The 17,328-nt window shown below is 43.2% G+C and overlaps 1 protein-coding gene across 1 annotated transcript; it reads left to right on the forward strand.

The window, feature by feature from the left end:
• The first annotated feature begins 15,897 nt into the window (after positions 1-15,897).
• Positions 15,898-17,029, forward strand: LOC145791411 (uncharacterized). Its single transcript, XM_082871768.1, has 3 exons — positions 15,898-16,236; positions 16,331-16,429; positions 16,713-17,029. The coding sequence occupies exons 1-3, from the start codon at positions 15,898-15,900 to the stop codon at positions 17,022-17,024; spliced, it is 750 nt and encodes a 249-aa protein (XP_082727894.1). The 3' UTR covers positions 17,025-17,029.
• The last annotated feature ends 299 nt before the right edge of the window (positions 17,030-17,328 follow it).

Below are 17,328 nucleotides of genomic sequence, written 5' to 3' on the forward strand. Positions count from 1 at the left end.
AAAACGGCCTTCGACCCATTCATTTATGTCAAAACGGCCTTTGGCCCATTCATTTATGTCAAAACGGCCTCTGGTCCATTCATTTATGTCAAACCGGCCTTTGGCCCATTCATTCATGTCAAAACGGCCTCTGGCCCATTCATTCATGTCAAAACGGCCTTTGGCCCATTCATTCATTCTTGTCAAAACAGCCTCTAGCCCATTCACTCTATCATTTAGATCAAACTAGCCTCTGGCCCATTCATTTGCCATAGCAACATTGTCCACCAATCGAATCAGCGAACTTATAAAACTTACCTAGAAGTAAGTAATTTGGACAACAACATATTTCAGATATCTTTGTTAAGATATTACTCACAGTGATCGGTTGGTTGGTTTGCCCTGAAGCTCGACCCTACACATTCCATGAATACAAAAGGGTCACAAACAATTCAATTCATTCTAAATTCACATTTTCCTCTTTAGGCTTCATTCTTACCTCTTTAACTCAATTACAATGCTCGATGCATGCCTAAGAGTACTTAGAAGTGAAAGAGGACGGAAAACAAAACTCAGAATGCCTTTTCAAAATTTCAGAAAACAGGGTCCCCGCTCCAGCGTGGACTTCCCTGCTCGAGCGGACCCATGAGGTCTGCAAAAGTTCTGGATGCATCAAAATTAAGCTCGAGCGTGAAGTCTGACGCTCGAGCTGAAGGTCTGTCTACATAGCTCCCCGCTCGAGCGTGAACTTCCCCGCTCGAGCGGACATCCAAGTCTACAAAAATACTGGGAGCAGGAAATTCACGCTCGAGTGGTGGTTTCCCCGCTCGAGCGGACATCAAATTTTTTGGGTTTTCCAGAACATGTTCTTGAGCTTCAACTCGACATTCAAAGGCTCCAAACACATAATTTCTGCTCAAACTTCACATATACATGTACTAACATGGTACAAACACTATATTACAACATTATGAAGTCCAATTCCATGAATTACTCACATGCATGGTTCAAATTGACCCAAACTCATCACCAACACATTAAATTCAAACATTCAAGACTAACACCTCCATGGTTTGTATTTGCATGTGGGAGATACCCATTATTCTCAACTTAATTGGTGAAGAGATGATCAAATACATGGACTTTAACTAAAAACTTACATGGATCATACATTTTGTGGTCAAACATGCAAATTCAAAGCAATTACACACATGCATGCGTACATTGACCTTCAATTCAACAAAACTAACCCAAATTCATCATACTCAATTAAATTCATGTTCTTGACCAGTAATCAGACTTGAACTCACAAAATTACAAATTGAAGTTCATGAATTCACTTACCTAAAGGCTCCAATCTTCTCAAATTATGGTCAAATCTAGAGATGGCCTTCCAATCTTCACAAACTTGAGCTAAACATCCAACTCCCCTTCTTCCCCTCTCTCTTGCCGACCGTCTCTCTATTCTTAGAGTTAAAATCAGCCAAAATGGATAAAAGAGGGGAACTGAACACGTAGTGGCCCTTTTATAGCCCCCACTAGATTACATTATTTTAATATCAAATAATTGAGCACTTAATTTTTCGTTCTGAATCTAATTATTTTGATCCGAATCAATTTCTAATTAAATTTTACCGTAGGCTCTAAAAATTACGCTAATCACAATGACGCAATCAATTTCGGGTTTCGTGTCCGATAAGGCCTTTAATTTAATTTTCAAAGCGGATAATCAAACAGATATTTCTACGGTGAACAGATAGAAATTCAAAACCACATATTCTCACATAATGGCACACAAAATTATATCAAACACATAATCACATTTATAATAAGGACCATTTAGCATAATATGGAACAGGGTTATCACAGTCTTCCCCTCTTTAGAAAGTTTGGTTCTCCAAACTTATTTTATCTTTAGTCGAACACAATTCGAAACACTTTTCATTCAAAGGTTCCAATCCTTTTTGATAGTCGTTTACTTAGTTTCAAAATCAAGCAACACTCTGTTCTCTAGCAGTCAGAGACTTACGTTTTCCGCCATACAAGGCTTGTATGGTGTCACACCAAAACTAGAGTTTAAGTTGTGGTTGTAAGCAAGGTCTACCAACAATAGATAGATCTTCCAAACTCCCTGAAAAATCAACTGCATATATTTGGAGCATTGCTCTCAAAAGTTCTTTCTGATTATACATCAATTTGCAGATGGAAAGTAGCGCTGACTCACAATTCAGTTCCTATTGCCTCTTGAAGGCTTGTCAGAATTCAAACGCATTTTAGGATTCCTGTCTAAAGTAATAGATACTGGGGCCCCATGCAAACGAGCAATCTTATTGGTGTAAACAGTGGCTAGTCTACCAACATCATACGAAAATTTTTCAGCGAGGAAATGGGCAAACTTAGTAATTCTTCATACAATAACCCAAACGGGACTTATACTTTGGGTGCTCAAGGTAGCCCCACAATGAAATTCATAGCCACACATTCCTATTTCCGTTCCGAAATTGAGAGAGGTCAAAGTAGTCCCACCTACATCTGATGTTCAACTTCGACTTGTTGACACCGAAAACATTTGGACACAAATTCAACGATTTCCTTGTCACAGAAGTTCAATTCATTTTCCAACAGTTTCACAATTCATAATCCAATTCGGTATTTAGTTCAGTGACTCATCATAGTTACCCAAGGTCAGTCAAAAGTCTTCAGGAATATAGAGTGGACCCAAATACTGATTCCCGAATCAACAAAGGTAGCACCGAAGCAATTACCCATACAATACACATAGTCCACATATCCCCATAATACTGATTGTAAAGTACAATAACATCGAAGCAGTCAATTTCTACCCCTATACATGTGTTCTCAATTCATTCAACAGTTTACGATTTACAATTCAGTTCAATATTCAATCCCCTATTCCATCGAATCTTTCCACATTATCTGATAGTCGTCAAAAGGATAAGGCAATTCACATACTAATCCCTATGGCGTTAAAGGTAATATTAAAAACAGCCAATCACATTTACACATCCTCAGAGCCCCAATTGCAAAATATAATGGCACTGAGCAGTTATTTACACAAGGCATACTGAATTCACACACTTACGGATAATCAAGGTTTATTGGATGTCAATAACATCTACAAAAGGATGACATTCTAGACAAAACAAGGGAATAATCGTCTCGGAATCAAAGCACACCCGTTCACGACCGTCAGTGGCCGACCCGAGATCGATTAGACAAACCCACCCGTACAAAACCGTTGGTGGCAAAAGAGATATCTCAACAAAGGTGCTACATAGGCTTAACGTCCCCTACCACGACAGGACGTCTCAAGAATGTCATCAAAACAAACACAATACCACTCACCATAACCCGATTTCCCAAAATTTGATAACACTGAAGCAGACATATGAAACATATTCTGATTAGTCATGGATAAATATTTAGTACCGTTTATAATCAAATCAATCTGCTGTCATCGGTTTCCATAGCGTCAAATAAGCAAGAATATGATAGCACACAAGCATTGTTCCTTACGACACCCAATCACTAGATTTGCACAATCCAGTTCGTTTTTAACACATATGTCCTCGATAGTTGAAGGTTGGTTCTCAATGGTGTTCATGGTTAGATCGGTCTGTTGATAGCCCGCATAAGGTCTTCTAGGTAAGTCAAGTATTCCAAACGGATTCAAGTTTTGGGCCTATCAGTTTTCTTGCCAAGAATAACCTGGTTATTTATTTATAAGAAATTCTTAATCCCCCTTAACAAATTCAAATTCGATAGAGGGTCTCATCAAATCAATCCAAGGAAAGGTCTTATCAAAACATACCCAATGAGGGTTCTACCAGGCTAAATCGGACAAAGGTTCTATCGGATCGGATCAGATAAAAGGTTTCTCAAATATGGTTCATTTGGTTCTGTAAGGCATACTTCGTTGCTTAGGTACATAGTCGATAGTTTCACGGTTGTCCTAAGTCCATCAGTTCTCAAAGTCATATCAGAATCATTCTTCACTACCGTTTATATCAAAGTATTTCAAGTCATGTACAATAAGGCATTGTCCACATAAGTTCAGGTGTAGTTGCATAGGCGTGCAGTTGTTCATATCAAGAGGTATGTATCATAATTAATACAGCGGTTCCCAAATAAGTCTTATATGCAAGCATACGGTGCACAGTAACACATTAAACAAAGTTCCTCGGTTGCACATCAGATGGGGTCTGTTACGCAAAAGTTCCAAATTAGTCACAAATTATAGGTTTACGAGTTAAGCCCAATATAGTCACATAGCCCAATCAATTTTCTACCAATCAAAATACATGGTCTCACAATTATAGAGTTCATCATTTGGGGTGCTCAACTCAGTCACACAATCACAGAGTCATAATTCTAGTGGTTTATTAATTGGAAGGCAATAATATAACAAATCACCCTGAGCATAGGTTTAGATGTACATTTGCATGTACAGAGTCAATCAATATCCCAATACGTATTTTGTAAATTTCCCAAATGGGGCATATACCTTCAATGAATACGGTCTCGATCTTGTGGGTCTAACCAATCTAGATACACATGAAGCAGATATGAAAGAATATGTCGACCCGAATCAAATAGTATTCCAAGCAAGGATGTACACATGTACTAATTCAGAATTAATTAACACATAAGCAGTCGTTTATAGACAGTATAAATACCTGGAATAACGGTCGCAATATTCTGAGCTCTTTCTGGGATGAGTGTGATTACAATATCCTGATTAGCAATTCCTAACATTGGAACGAATCTAGCTGAGGCGGAAGATTTATTCTCATTTTTTTCAGTTCAGGGATAGTTTCTTACCATATGGTCCATTTTACCACACCTATAACAAGCCCCAGAAATTCGATAACAAACTCCTCGGTGTTTCTTACCACATTCATTACATGTCGGTGTTGTATTCCTTGTAGAGTTTGAAGTGCGCGATGATCCCACATTTCGCTTTTTAAATGATCTCTTCTTTGAGAAAAAGCCTTGTCTCCTGCTTTTCCATTCAGAAGATCGGTTCATGTTAGCTTTGGTCATCAGTGTTCGGTCTAGCAGCTCAACATATTTTGTAACTTCCAACACATTTACTTGGTGCTCTTGCACTGGTGGTGGCAAAGGTTCTTGCTGTAGCGGCAACTGATACTGTTGTCTTAAGATCTTTGCCATTTCTTGTACTGTTCTTTCTAGTCTATCAAGTCGGGCTATGGGAGAGCCTGTCAACTCGCATGCCCTTACTTTATCCACGATCTACACAAGCTCTTATTAAGCTGTGCCAAATAAGGAATGCCCAATACAGAAATAAACACAGATACACATAGGTACATTCGCACATAGGCACATCTTTATATTCTCATTTCACATATTGTCAAGACGCAATTAATCACATACGTAACAGATGATTACATCCTTATCAGATATCGCATGCTGAACATTAACTAAGTAATTATATACTCAAATCATATTCATATTTCACATAGACACCCATTTGCAGGATCAAATGCACATAAGCAACTTTTCATGATTCATATGTTCATGCCTGTGCATTATAACAAAACAAACTTGTTGTACACATTATCGCAACAATTCATATCTCATATAATCACACGTTCTCAATGTTGTTCATGTACTTGTCAAATGGATGCATCTTAAGTCTTTTCTAGACACCTTATGGCTCATTTGGACAAATGCATGAGTTATTAACACGTGCTTTGATACCACTCTATCATGACCCGAACCCGCCCCCAAGGGTTAAGGACATAACCGGCCAGTAATCATGAGACTACCTACGGCCTCAAACCAAATCAGACATAACTCATCAGAGTAAAGGGGCCAAACGGAAGCAGAATTTAAAATTTTGTCCATAGAGTTGTGCTTACATGGCACATCATAACAACCATACATAAAGATATTAATAACTCACATCAGACAATACAGTAGCATAGAGTTCTGTATAGACAGGATCATTCAAGTCTAGGTCAGCCAATCAAAACTATATACAAACGTATCTAAAGTCCTCGCCAACATGACAAAATGACACAAGACAGCAAAAGGACAAAGACGTGTCTCATGCGTGAGACGCAAGGGCTGACTCTTTAAAACTTTGGTTGTTCCACACAGACTTCACTGAGGCTGGGTCAGGACCTCCCTTGGCTCACCTACAAACACATGAATGAGCGTGAGCAAAAGCCCAGCGATTAATATCAAATAAATAAGGTACATTAGAACAACGTACATCAAATGGCCTTGGGCCCAATTTGTATTTCCATTAGCATATATAATTACAAATTTAGGTCAAGTGATTGCGGTTCCGAACACATCATACGACCTCGGGCCCAATTCGTTCGTGTCATACTGGCCTTTGGCCCATTTATCTTTTATTCAAATCCAACTGGCCTTTGGCCCATTCAGACTTTCATGTCAAACTGGCCTATGGCCCATTCAAACTTTCATTCATGTCAAACTGGCCTATGGCCCATTCAAACTTTCATGTCAAACTATCATTCTCTCATTCGTGTCAAACTGGCCTTTGGCCCATTCATTCATGTCAAAACGGCCTCTAGCCCATTCATTCATGTCAAAACGGCCTTTGGCCCATTCATTCATGTCAGAACGGCCTCTGGCCCATTCATTTATGTCAAAACGGCCTCTGGCCCATTCATTTATGTCAAAACGGCCTTTGGCCCATTCATTCATGTCAGAGGCCCATTCATTTATGTCAAAATGGCCTCTGGCCCATTCATTTATGTCAAAACGGCCTTTGGCCCATTCATTCATGTCAAAACGGCCTCTGGCCCATTCATTTATGTCAAAACGGCCTTTGGCCCATTCATTCATGTCAAAACGGCCTCTGGCCCATTCATTCATTCTTGTCAAAACGGCCTCTGGCCCATTCATTCTATCATTCAAATCAAACTGGCCTCTGGCCCATTCATTTGCCATAGCAACATTGTCCACCAATCGAATCAGCGAACTTATAAAACTTACCTAGAAGTAAGTAATTTGGACAACAACATATTTCAGATATCTTTCTTAAGATATTACTCACAGTGATTGGTTGGTTGGCTTGCCCTGGAGCTCGACCCTACACATTCCATGAATACAAAAGGGTCACAAACAATTCAATTCATTCTAAATTCACATTTTCCTCTTTAGGCTTCATTCTTATCTCTTTAACTCAATTACAATGCTCAATGCATGCCTAAGAGTACTTAGAAGTGAAAGAGGACGAAAAACGAAACTCAGAATGCCTTTTCAAAATTTCAGAAAACAGGGACCCCGCTCGAGCGTGGACTTCCCCGCTCGAGCGAACCCATGAGGTCTGTAAAAGTGCTGGATGCATCAAAATTATGCTCAGGCGTGAAGTCTGATGCTCGAGCTAAAGGTCTGTCTACATAGCTCCCCACTCGAGCGTGAACTTCTCCGTTCGAGTGGACATCCAAGTGTAGACGCGCCCGCGTGAGGCCCTCGTGCTACAATTCGAACTCGATTTTGTGTCACAGTTCTTAATCTGAACCAAAGAGTCCAAATCCGGCAAATTGTTTTGAGAAACAGATTTTTGAAAAGAAGTGTCAAACATGGACTGCTTTGCCAGATACAGAGTCGCCACCTAAATATTTTTTATGAGGGAATTTAGGAAACCCTCACTCGGTGCCAAAGGCCACGTGTTCGTCATCACCAAAGTTGCCTTGGCTCGGGAGCTTGGGTACGATTGGGGAAGGTCAGCTATGAGCACCCCCTCTCGCCCGATCCGAAGATCGGCCTCTACTAACCGTGATATCCGTTTTTGAAAACATTATGTGCTCTTATCCCGTTTATTAGCCTAGAATTACTATGTTATGTGCACAGCACAAAAGTATAGACTAGATCGCCTAATTTAGAAATAAGCATTGCATATCCGTTTGTTTGGAAAGATGTTTTGGAATTTGCTACTCGCAGGTAGGCTGAAACATGGATTTCAATGAGCTATTCCAACTCAAACAATCCAGCCTTCACCCACAGGCATTCAAACAGTTATATCACATAAGCAGTTAGCCTCATGGTAATCATGCTATCATGGCAACACTCACACGCATGCAAGGATGCTAAAGCATAAATACTTACATCGTACTCCGTGCCAAAACAAAGAACTCGTTAGCAATCAATGCATGATCCAAGTCCATGTTTAAAATCTAATGCAACGCATACGGAATGTCACTAGAGTAGGCTCGGCTAGTCTATGAATGACATGCGAAAATGCATATATAGCATGTATTCAAGTTAGATTTGAAATACTAATGCAGTTAGCATGATGCGTCGAGCCCGGTGCATGCAATACTGATGAATGATGCACGCATGCATAGCATAAGGTATGCTAAATTAAACATGACCTATTACTAACCATCAAAGCAGGTAAGTAAAAGGTAGAAAAAAGTGGGGGTTGGAAGACATGCACACACTCACCCACACTTATTACAAATTCGCCCTCGCTCGGAGGGACCAAAAGAATAATACAACTCAAATAATGAATTAACTATCCTAGCTAATTAATTATTACAGACCAACTAAATTAATTAAACAAATTAATTAATTTAAGAAAGCAAGAAAAAGGGGCTCGAGAAGAGGGCTCAATGCACGCGTGCTCGGGTCTTGCTCGGAAGTCCACTGCCATGCGTAGGCTGCCTCTGTTTTCCCTGCTCTGCCCCTCTGAAAACTGCCAAAGTCTCAGAATTGCTTCCCTGGACATTCGAAGACACCACCGGCTGAGGAGAATGGCCACCGGCAGTAAGATGTGATCATCGGCTATTGATGAAGCTATCGGCCACGGATTTATGGTCGGTCGGCACTGAACACTGCCGGTCGGTCAAGAATGTTTGCAGAACCTGGAATTGACAGCAGCAGAGGGCAAGGCACAGCATGGCAATGCATTTCAAGCAATGTATGCACCGACCATATCCCTTATCATGTTTATGACTCAAAAGGACATGGTCCTTGGTTCTCGGACCATCAAGCGCGCATTTCAATGCGTGATAGCCCAAGGGACCAAGTTGTGCATTTTTCATTTCAAATGTAATGCAATGCACATAGTCAAACCAAGGGGCTTCTACCTCTATCATGACTCACTTCAAGAGGTGAGGCAATGCATGGACAATGCAATGCAACCTAGGCATGCGAGCTAAGGATGCAACATGGCAATGCAATGTGTGCATGCAAGTATGCAAGCAACCATGCGAGGTGAGCATGCAAACAAGCAAAGAGATGGACTTAAACATGATTAGGCAATTCTCAAACAAGCATAAATCAGTGGCCAAAGTGCTCAAACATCGAGGCCAACACACGCACACACATGCACATGTTAAAGGGCTAATACTTAAGCACAAAAGGGCAACTCTCAAGCACACTTGAAAGAGGCATAACATGGACAATTAGCATGTAAATTAAGCTTCGAAAATCATGCAAGAACATGGTGCCAAACCAACCCAAACAATGCAATCAAGGTATGCAAGCAAAGTCCAAGATTCAAAGCAAGCTAAAGGGGTATTGAACCACACTTAACAAGACCAAACATGGCATGAAATCAATGACCCAAAATAGAGTTTTAGCGCATAAAAAAAAGCCCAAAAGGTTATTTAGATGGCATCTAAATGACTTGAATTCAAAAGCATGCACAATGACCAAAACATAGAGCATGCAACACAAGCCTTTGACACATCAAAGGGACCATGAAATGCAAGCATACAAGCATACTAAGTGGACTGAAATGACATGGAAAATGGTCCCAACCCACTAAATCAAAGCAAGTAATGCATGCTATACACTCACACCCTTAAGGCCAACAAGCCAAAATGCAAAGGGGCTATACAATGCATGCCAAAGTCGACCCAAACAACTAAGAACAAACCTTAATCATGGAAAAATAAACATGAAAACTTCACAAAGCCAAGCCTAAAACATGCTAGAACAATGGTTTACAACCTAAGGCATGTTACGACAACAAAATGACATTACAAGGCATGTATGCTAAGCAAGCATGGTGTACCAAAACCAACTTAAAACAATGCTATTCCATGGCAAAATAAGCATAAATAATAGCTAAGGCATGGTCAACAAGAGCCTAAGCTAGGTGCTCCCTCAAGAGGCAAAAATGGTCCTTTTCAAGGACAACAAGGAGAGGGGGTGGCCCTCTCCTTCTTGGGACCTCAAGGCACCATCCTTACCACTGAAATCCCTCAAGATTTCAGTGGTGAGGAGGCCCAAATACCAAAGTCCCGGAGCTCACACAAAATAGCACAAAACAAGGGCCAAACAAGGCTTAAGAGGGGTCAAACAACCCCAAAGATTAAAACACTCTTAACAAACTATTTAGAGGCCTTAAAAACAAAACTTTTATGTATTATATGCAAAGCCAAAAAACAGTTGCAATATAGGTAAAATTAGTGTGCAAAAATGGGGTAAAAAGGGGCTAGTTTCTTACCCTTGAAGTCCTCCTTCACAAATGATGATCTTGTTGCCTCCTTGAGCTCAAATCCAGTCAAGAACACCAAGAACAACCCTCTGGTCCCTCAACAACCAAGAGAAGGTGTAACACTATGTGTTTGTGTGCAATAGTATGGACAAACACACACTAGAAACACACAAGAGAGAGATATAGAGATAGGAAATATGTATCAACCCTAACCCTAATCCAGAACTCCCTCTGAAATTTTTTGTAACCCTAATGCCAAGAGAGGAGCCCTCTTCGTATAGGCAACTCCCTCTTGTAAGGCTTTCAAAACAAGTCATCCAAGAGGGAAATCCCTCCATACACGTGTATGGAGGAGAACAGAGTGGGTGCCAGCTATCACAGCTGGCACAAAATATCTACTAAAAGTATATGAACAGTGATCGGCCATTCAAAATTGTCATTTTGGCAAAATAAATGGCCGACCGGCAACAAAGAGTGCCGTCCGGCAATATACATTGCCGATGGCATAAAATCACTGGTCGGTGGCCTCAAGCCATGGCCGGTGATGTGTGGGGATGCCTCACAAGGCATTCCCTGCCCCTCCAAGGCAAAACACAAATGTTTGGTGCAAAACCAGACACAACACGGTTGAGTCGAGAGATCTTGAGGCAAGGCGCGCAACCGAGACCTCCGGGAAGTCAAGACGAACACAAACAAGGGTAATCACCAAGTGTTCCAATGGTGACGTCCAAGTCTTGAGGACGGTAAAAAATGGGGTGTCTACAATTGCCCCTCTTTGACAGAACTCGTAAGTCATAACAATGACGGGAGTGAATGTCAAAGCCCAGAGACGACCCATTTTTGACAAGGCCGAAGACTCATACAAACATGCAAGACAAACAAGATATGCGCCCGAAGGTGGGGGCACGATGCAAGACAATGCACAGAGCCGGACATAACTTATGATCATGCAAAGAAAACTGTAATGAAGCACACATGCGACAGTTTTAAGCTAGCATACACCAATGCAACTACATTACAAATGCAGAAAGGATGTAAGAGAATTATGCATTTCTCGATACGTCTCACTCGGAGTATACAACACCTATGTGGTACGTCTGGTTGCACCAGCCTCAAATGAACCGTACATACAATATCGTGCCTGCAAAGAAAGCAAACTTAACAGGTACAATGTTATTAGCAACATGCATGACAATACAAAAATGAATGCAAAATGATATACAATATATACAAAACTATGTATGAACAATGCAAATGAAAATGCAATGCAATTGAATCATGATCCAATCATGAGCGGTTCGAAACCACACCCATGTCAAATAGATTGATGGAGGTAACAAGTTCGTCTACCATAGAACGGTCAACAGAACTACGAGTAATGTAGACGGACACAAGAACAAGTATTGGGGAGGGATGACATAAGTGGGGAAATGACCCGCTGGGGAAAGGACAATGATCCTAATGCTGGATGCAAAAATTACACTACAATGTAATATATACAATGAAAATGCTGGGGAAAATGGCAATGGATAAGGCACGCGGGCCAAACCAAATCTTGCCTAGGAAAGGCATGTACACATACAAGCCGTGTCTAACATAGAACGGTCTACTGAACTATGTTTCGACGTGAAAAGTATGGGCACATACCAGACCAAGCTCAACATGGAAAGGCGCAAGCCATAGGCGGAGGTGATGCAATGAATGCATGCAAATTACAATGCAATATCTACAAATATGCAATGGAATGGAAATGGATATAATGGATATGGCCTGCGGGCCAAACCAAATCTTGCCTAGGAAAGGCATGTACACATACAAGCCGTGTCTAACATAGAACGGTCTACTGAACTATGTTTCGACGTGAAAAGTAAGGGCACATACCAGACCAAGCTCAACATGGAAAGGCGCAAGCCATAGGCGGAGGTGATGCAGTGAATGCATGCAAGCTACAATGCAATATCTACAAATATGCAATGGAATGGAAATGCAATATTTACAGTAAAAATGCATGACATATGCATTATTTACAATGATGCATGACATATGCATGTTTTTTTTTTTTGTTTTTGTTTTTGAAATGCAAATGCATGATGATGCATGATTTTGAAGTGGGCGACAACGCGCAGCTTTTGAGATGCACGTGAGCTTGAATATGCGACGACGCGAGTCGCTTGAAATGCATGTATAATGCAACTTATGAAAAGTCGTTCGGGCACGACAAACACCGAAGGACTTGCACCTTCAGAGGATTTAGGGTCTCCTAGACCGTCATATGTACGGGACGGTGTGATGCGCAAAATAGCGCGATTGAATGCATGCAAAATGCAATGAGATGCGCAAAATAGCGCGATTGAATGCATGCAAAATGCAATGAGATGCGCAAAATAGCGTGATTGAATGCATGTAAAATGAAATGAGATGCGCAAAATAGCGCGATTGAATGCATGCAAAATGCAATGAGATGCGCAAGATAGCACGATGCGTTAGACAATGCGAGTGCGCAAGACAGTGCGATGCGCAAGATAGCGTGATAGAATGCACGTAAAATGCAATGAGATGCGTAAAACAGCGCGATGCGTTATACAACGCGAGTGCACAAGACAGTGCGCTTGATTTGAAATGCACAAGACAGTGCGATTGACATGTGATGCACATGGGGCAACTTTTGAGTTTTGTAAAAGCCAAAAGGATACGAAAAGGATACACCTTGCACGAATCTGAGTGCCACGCACAGAAGACACAATCCGAGGTCAAAACGGAGGCTGGTTGAGCGTCGGAGATGCACGTTTCTTGCACCGTCTTGAGCAATGAAGGCCCTGAACCACACATATAACCCAAAAAAAGGATGTAGGAGGCTCCAAAACCACTGTAAGAGACCACCGGATACCCACCGACCATCAAAATACATCACCGGCCATGCATCGGCCATCATACAATTTCCATCGGCAAACTATTTGGCCGACCGGCAAAGAGTGTGGCAGATCGACAAAAAGTCCCTGTATTGGGGCAATTTTGGCATTTCGCTACGGGCCTTTTAAAATAGGGCTTCTAGCCCTATTTTCTTTACTTCTCCTTGCTCGAAATCTTCTCCTCTCTCTCTCTCTCTAAAATATTTTCTAAGCCTTATTTCCTCGTTTTCCTTGGTTTTTGGCTCCGTTTCGTCGTTCGATTCGCGTTCACCCTTGCGTTTCGAACGTTTTGAACCGATTGAAATTTCATTTCGGTGTTGTTTTTTTCGATTTCCGCCACTCGGGGCTTGTTTCCCTTGAGTTTTTCTCGATATCTGTGCCTTTTATGCACTTCGGCTTTTCCGGCCCTCTCGGGGTTGACTTTTTGTTGACTCTTCACATTCTCGCCCGGTTTTTCGTCTTCCGGCCATTTTCACATTCTCTTCGAGATGGCGCACGATCTTCCACAGGGCGTCCCCTCCAGAGCTCGAGATGGATCCCGAGGCCGACCCCTTGCCACTTCATATCCGGCCGTTCGATCCGAAGACCTACAGGCCTGCGATTCATGTGATGTTCCCCGATGGACTACGCCAGTTCTGGAGCTTTGAGAGGCGCGTGGCACCCGAGCTTCTCCTGCGTGAGCCTACCTCCCATCTGTCCTTCAGCGCTTCCGAGGTAACATTCTTTCTTCTGTTTTATTATTTTCCACAATGTAGAACATAACTGCCATTAGTTGATTATGTTCTCTAGCTGCTTAGCCCGGATGCACCGATACACTGTACACTGTAGTTGATTGCAAACAAACTTACAACCGATATCTGTTTGAAACTTACACGTGAACACACACTGCACTGACCCTGAATCACCCAAACACACGGTGCATACTGTATTTCAATGCATACACACTGGTACCCGGTATCTGCTTGAGTCTGAAAACATGCACACATGCTGTGTTTGCCCTGAACCACTCAAACACGCTGACACATCACACGTTGTAGTTCACTGTAAGTACACCGACACCCGATGTCTGTTCGAATTTGAAAACATGCACACATGCTGTATACCTGTATGCTTCTTAAAACTGCACTTAGAATATTGCCTCGCAATTGTTGTTTTTTATTACAGGGGGATTCCTGTACCATCCACGGGTATGGGAATGTCGTTGCTCGGGATTGGTACATAGAGCTGCCAGATGCGGTTCGTCATATCGTCGACGAGGCCAGTTTCGGCATCTTCTACAGGGGGCTCTCCCGGCTTAGAACCTGCAGGCCCTTGCTTGCCGCTTTAGTGGAGAGGTGGTGGGATACCACCAACTCCTTCCACTTCTCTATTGCGGGGGACATGACGATGACCCCTTATGATTTCTCGATGCTCACCGGCATCAGGGTAGGGGGTGATCCGATCCCCTTCGACACCGATAGGGATGAGTGGAACGCCGCCCAACTGTACCTGCTCGGCACTCAGCCTCCCCTCGCTCGAGCAGGGGTTGTCAGGTACTCTTGGTTCGAGAGCCATTTCCGAATTCAGCCAGCCTTGGCGGAGGAGGCGCAGATGACTCCAAAGGAGGTGGATCGGTATGCACTGGGCTTCATCATGTTCCTCTTCGGGACGGCTCTTTGCGCCGACCGGGCGAGCACTGTGCCTCTATGTTTGTTGAGCGCACTGGTGGATGTCAGGCGGATTCGTCGCTATGACTGGGGTGGCGCCGGCTTGGCCACTTTGTATGGTTACATGAGCTCTTCTTCCCGCCTCAGCGGACAGCTTCTCGGCGGCTACTGGCGAGCTTGGGAGGTACATCTTCTTCCCCTTTTACATTTCTGCTTCACGTTTTCTGTATTCTGTACACTGCACACACCACGGTCTGCCTCTCACTAACTATATACTGCACACACGGCACACATATACTCTACTTTACTTTGACTGATACTGCACACACTGTATACTCTGTACAATACACCGCACAACACACGGCTCTGCCATTTCTGCTTTATTCTGTATTTTGCTTTATCTGATAGTCATACTTATATCTGTTCTGCAGTTGTGGGTGTATGCCTACTTTCCCGGGCTTGCCCCAGTACTTGATGTGGAGACCCCACTCGGCGTCCCCTTTTCTCATCGCTTTGATGTGCGATGCGTGCGGAGACCACGGGAGTCTTTTATTTTCTTCCGCCGCTACTTTGACACCATCACCGCCGCGGAGGTATGTTCAACTTTGGAATTTGCTTAGGCTTCGCTTAGCACTGTATGTTTGATAACAGATAGATAACAAACTGCATATTTACCTGCAGATCACTTGGCAACCCTGGGCTCCGTTGCCAGCCGTGGTGAGGGATCACTACGAGGGTGCAGAGGAGATTGCCCGTTGTTGGATTCTGTTGGAGGGCCCGGTCTGTCGGGCTTGGTACCTGGGCGAGTGTTTCTTGTGTCAGACCCTGGGTTTACATAGTTCCGGGTCCGCCCCCTGCCCATATGAGAGATACTGAGAGGTTCACTGCCCAGGAGATGGCCGATTACACGATTAGGTGGGACACGGGAGATGTTAGGGGCGAGGGCGACTTCAGAGAGTACGTCCAGACCTACATTATGCGGCCTCTGAACGGTGGCCGCCGAGCTGAGAGAGGGGGACCTGCGGCGCCAGTAGCTGGAGCAGGAGCTGGGGCAGGGACGTCGAGGACGGCTCGTGTCCGTGGGAGGAGCGGAGCTCGGAGGGGTCAGGGGGTTAGCTGGCCAGCGCTACCCACGATACTGACATGCCGAGGGCAGGGTGGGGCGACGTACCATATTCCCTTTGCTCCTCCTCCGGCTGACCATGAGTTGGTCGGGTTCTATGACTTACCTCCGGTATGTACTACTTCCTCTTGCATCTTGCATTGTCATTTTATTTCAGTTTATTTTGATATTCCGCAGAATATTGATGCCTTTGATACTTTTGCAGGCGTCCTCCGAGTACACCCGGCAGTCTCTGGAGTTGAATGCCTCCATGATGGGGATGCTACAGCGGACCTTCGACCTCCTGGCCCTCTATAGTATTCCGGTGTGTTCTTCTGATCACGACCTTAAAACATACTCATAAGCTGCTTTACATAATCTGGTGCACAACACAACACTTGATAAGCTGCTCACGTCATTCATACACTGTACTCATATACTGCATTCTGCACTGATAAACTGCTCACGGCATTTGCACACTGTACTCATACACTGCACTCTGCACTGATAAACTGCTCACGGCATTCACACACTGTACTCATACACTGCATTCTGCACTGATACACTGCTCACAGTATTCTGATGTATTTGCCTTTTGTGCTTTTCAGCCTCCCTTCCAGATTCCTCCGGTGGGTGGCGCTCCGGCTGGGCCCTCTATTCCTGCTCGAGGAGGGCGTGGAGACGCTGTACGTCCCCGTACCAGGGCGGGGCGTGTTCGTGTCGGGAGTAGCTCTCAGGCGCCGACCCCTGATGATGACGATGATGATGATGATGAGTCCGAGGCAGAGGCAGAGGCCGGGTCATCTGAGGAGGCTGGAGACGACTCAGACTCAGGCTCAGATGGCGATGCTGATGACGATGCCCCTGGCCCTTCGTCCAGGAAGAGGGCGAGGACAGATCCCCGGGCCCGAGACTACTGATGATGATCCAGATTGCTGCTTTTCTCTTTTTTTTGTACTTTTTTTTTCTTTTCTTCCTTCTCTTTGTTGGTAGTTAGATTACCTTGTACTGTCGCAGGCAGATTTTTGTTTTCAAAACTATGTACTTGAAAAAGATAATGAAATGAACAAACTTTTTGTTTAAAAAGTGTTACATTTACATATCTCATATATTGCATCGCATCACATCATGTTACACCTCAATGTGAATGGAATTGACCTGTTGTCTGAAAAATCGAGCATTTGTACTGTAATGATCAGATAACCAAACGGCCTCATAGCAAAA

The sequence above is a fragment of the Camellia sinensis genome, chromosome 5 (genome assembly GCF_055761805.1).
Source record: "Camellia sinensis isolate YWXY chromosome 5, ASM5576180v1, whole genome shotgun sequence".
Lineage (NCBI taxonomy): Eukaryota > Viridiplantae > Streptophyta > Magnoliopsida > Ericales > Theaceae > Camellia > Camellia sinensis.

What these genes read in the sequence shown, in the direction of transcription:
- LOC145791411 (XM_082871768.1), top strand. Translation starts at nt 15,898, where the DNA reads ATGGCCGATTACACGATTAGGTGGGACACGGGAGATGTTAGGGGCGAG. An exon ending in GGTTCTATGACTTACCTCCG is followed by an intron (nt 16,237 to 16,330) that starts GTATGTACTACT and finishes ATACTTTTGCAG; the next exon opens with GCGTCCTCCGAGTACACCCG. An exon ending in TGGCCCTCTATAGTATTCCG is followed by an intron (nt 16,430 to 16,712) that starts GTGTGTTCTTCT and finishes TGTGCTTTTCAG; the next exon opens with CCTCCCTTCCAGATTCCTCC.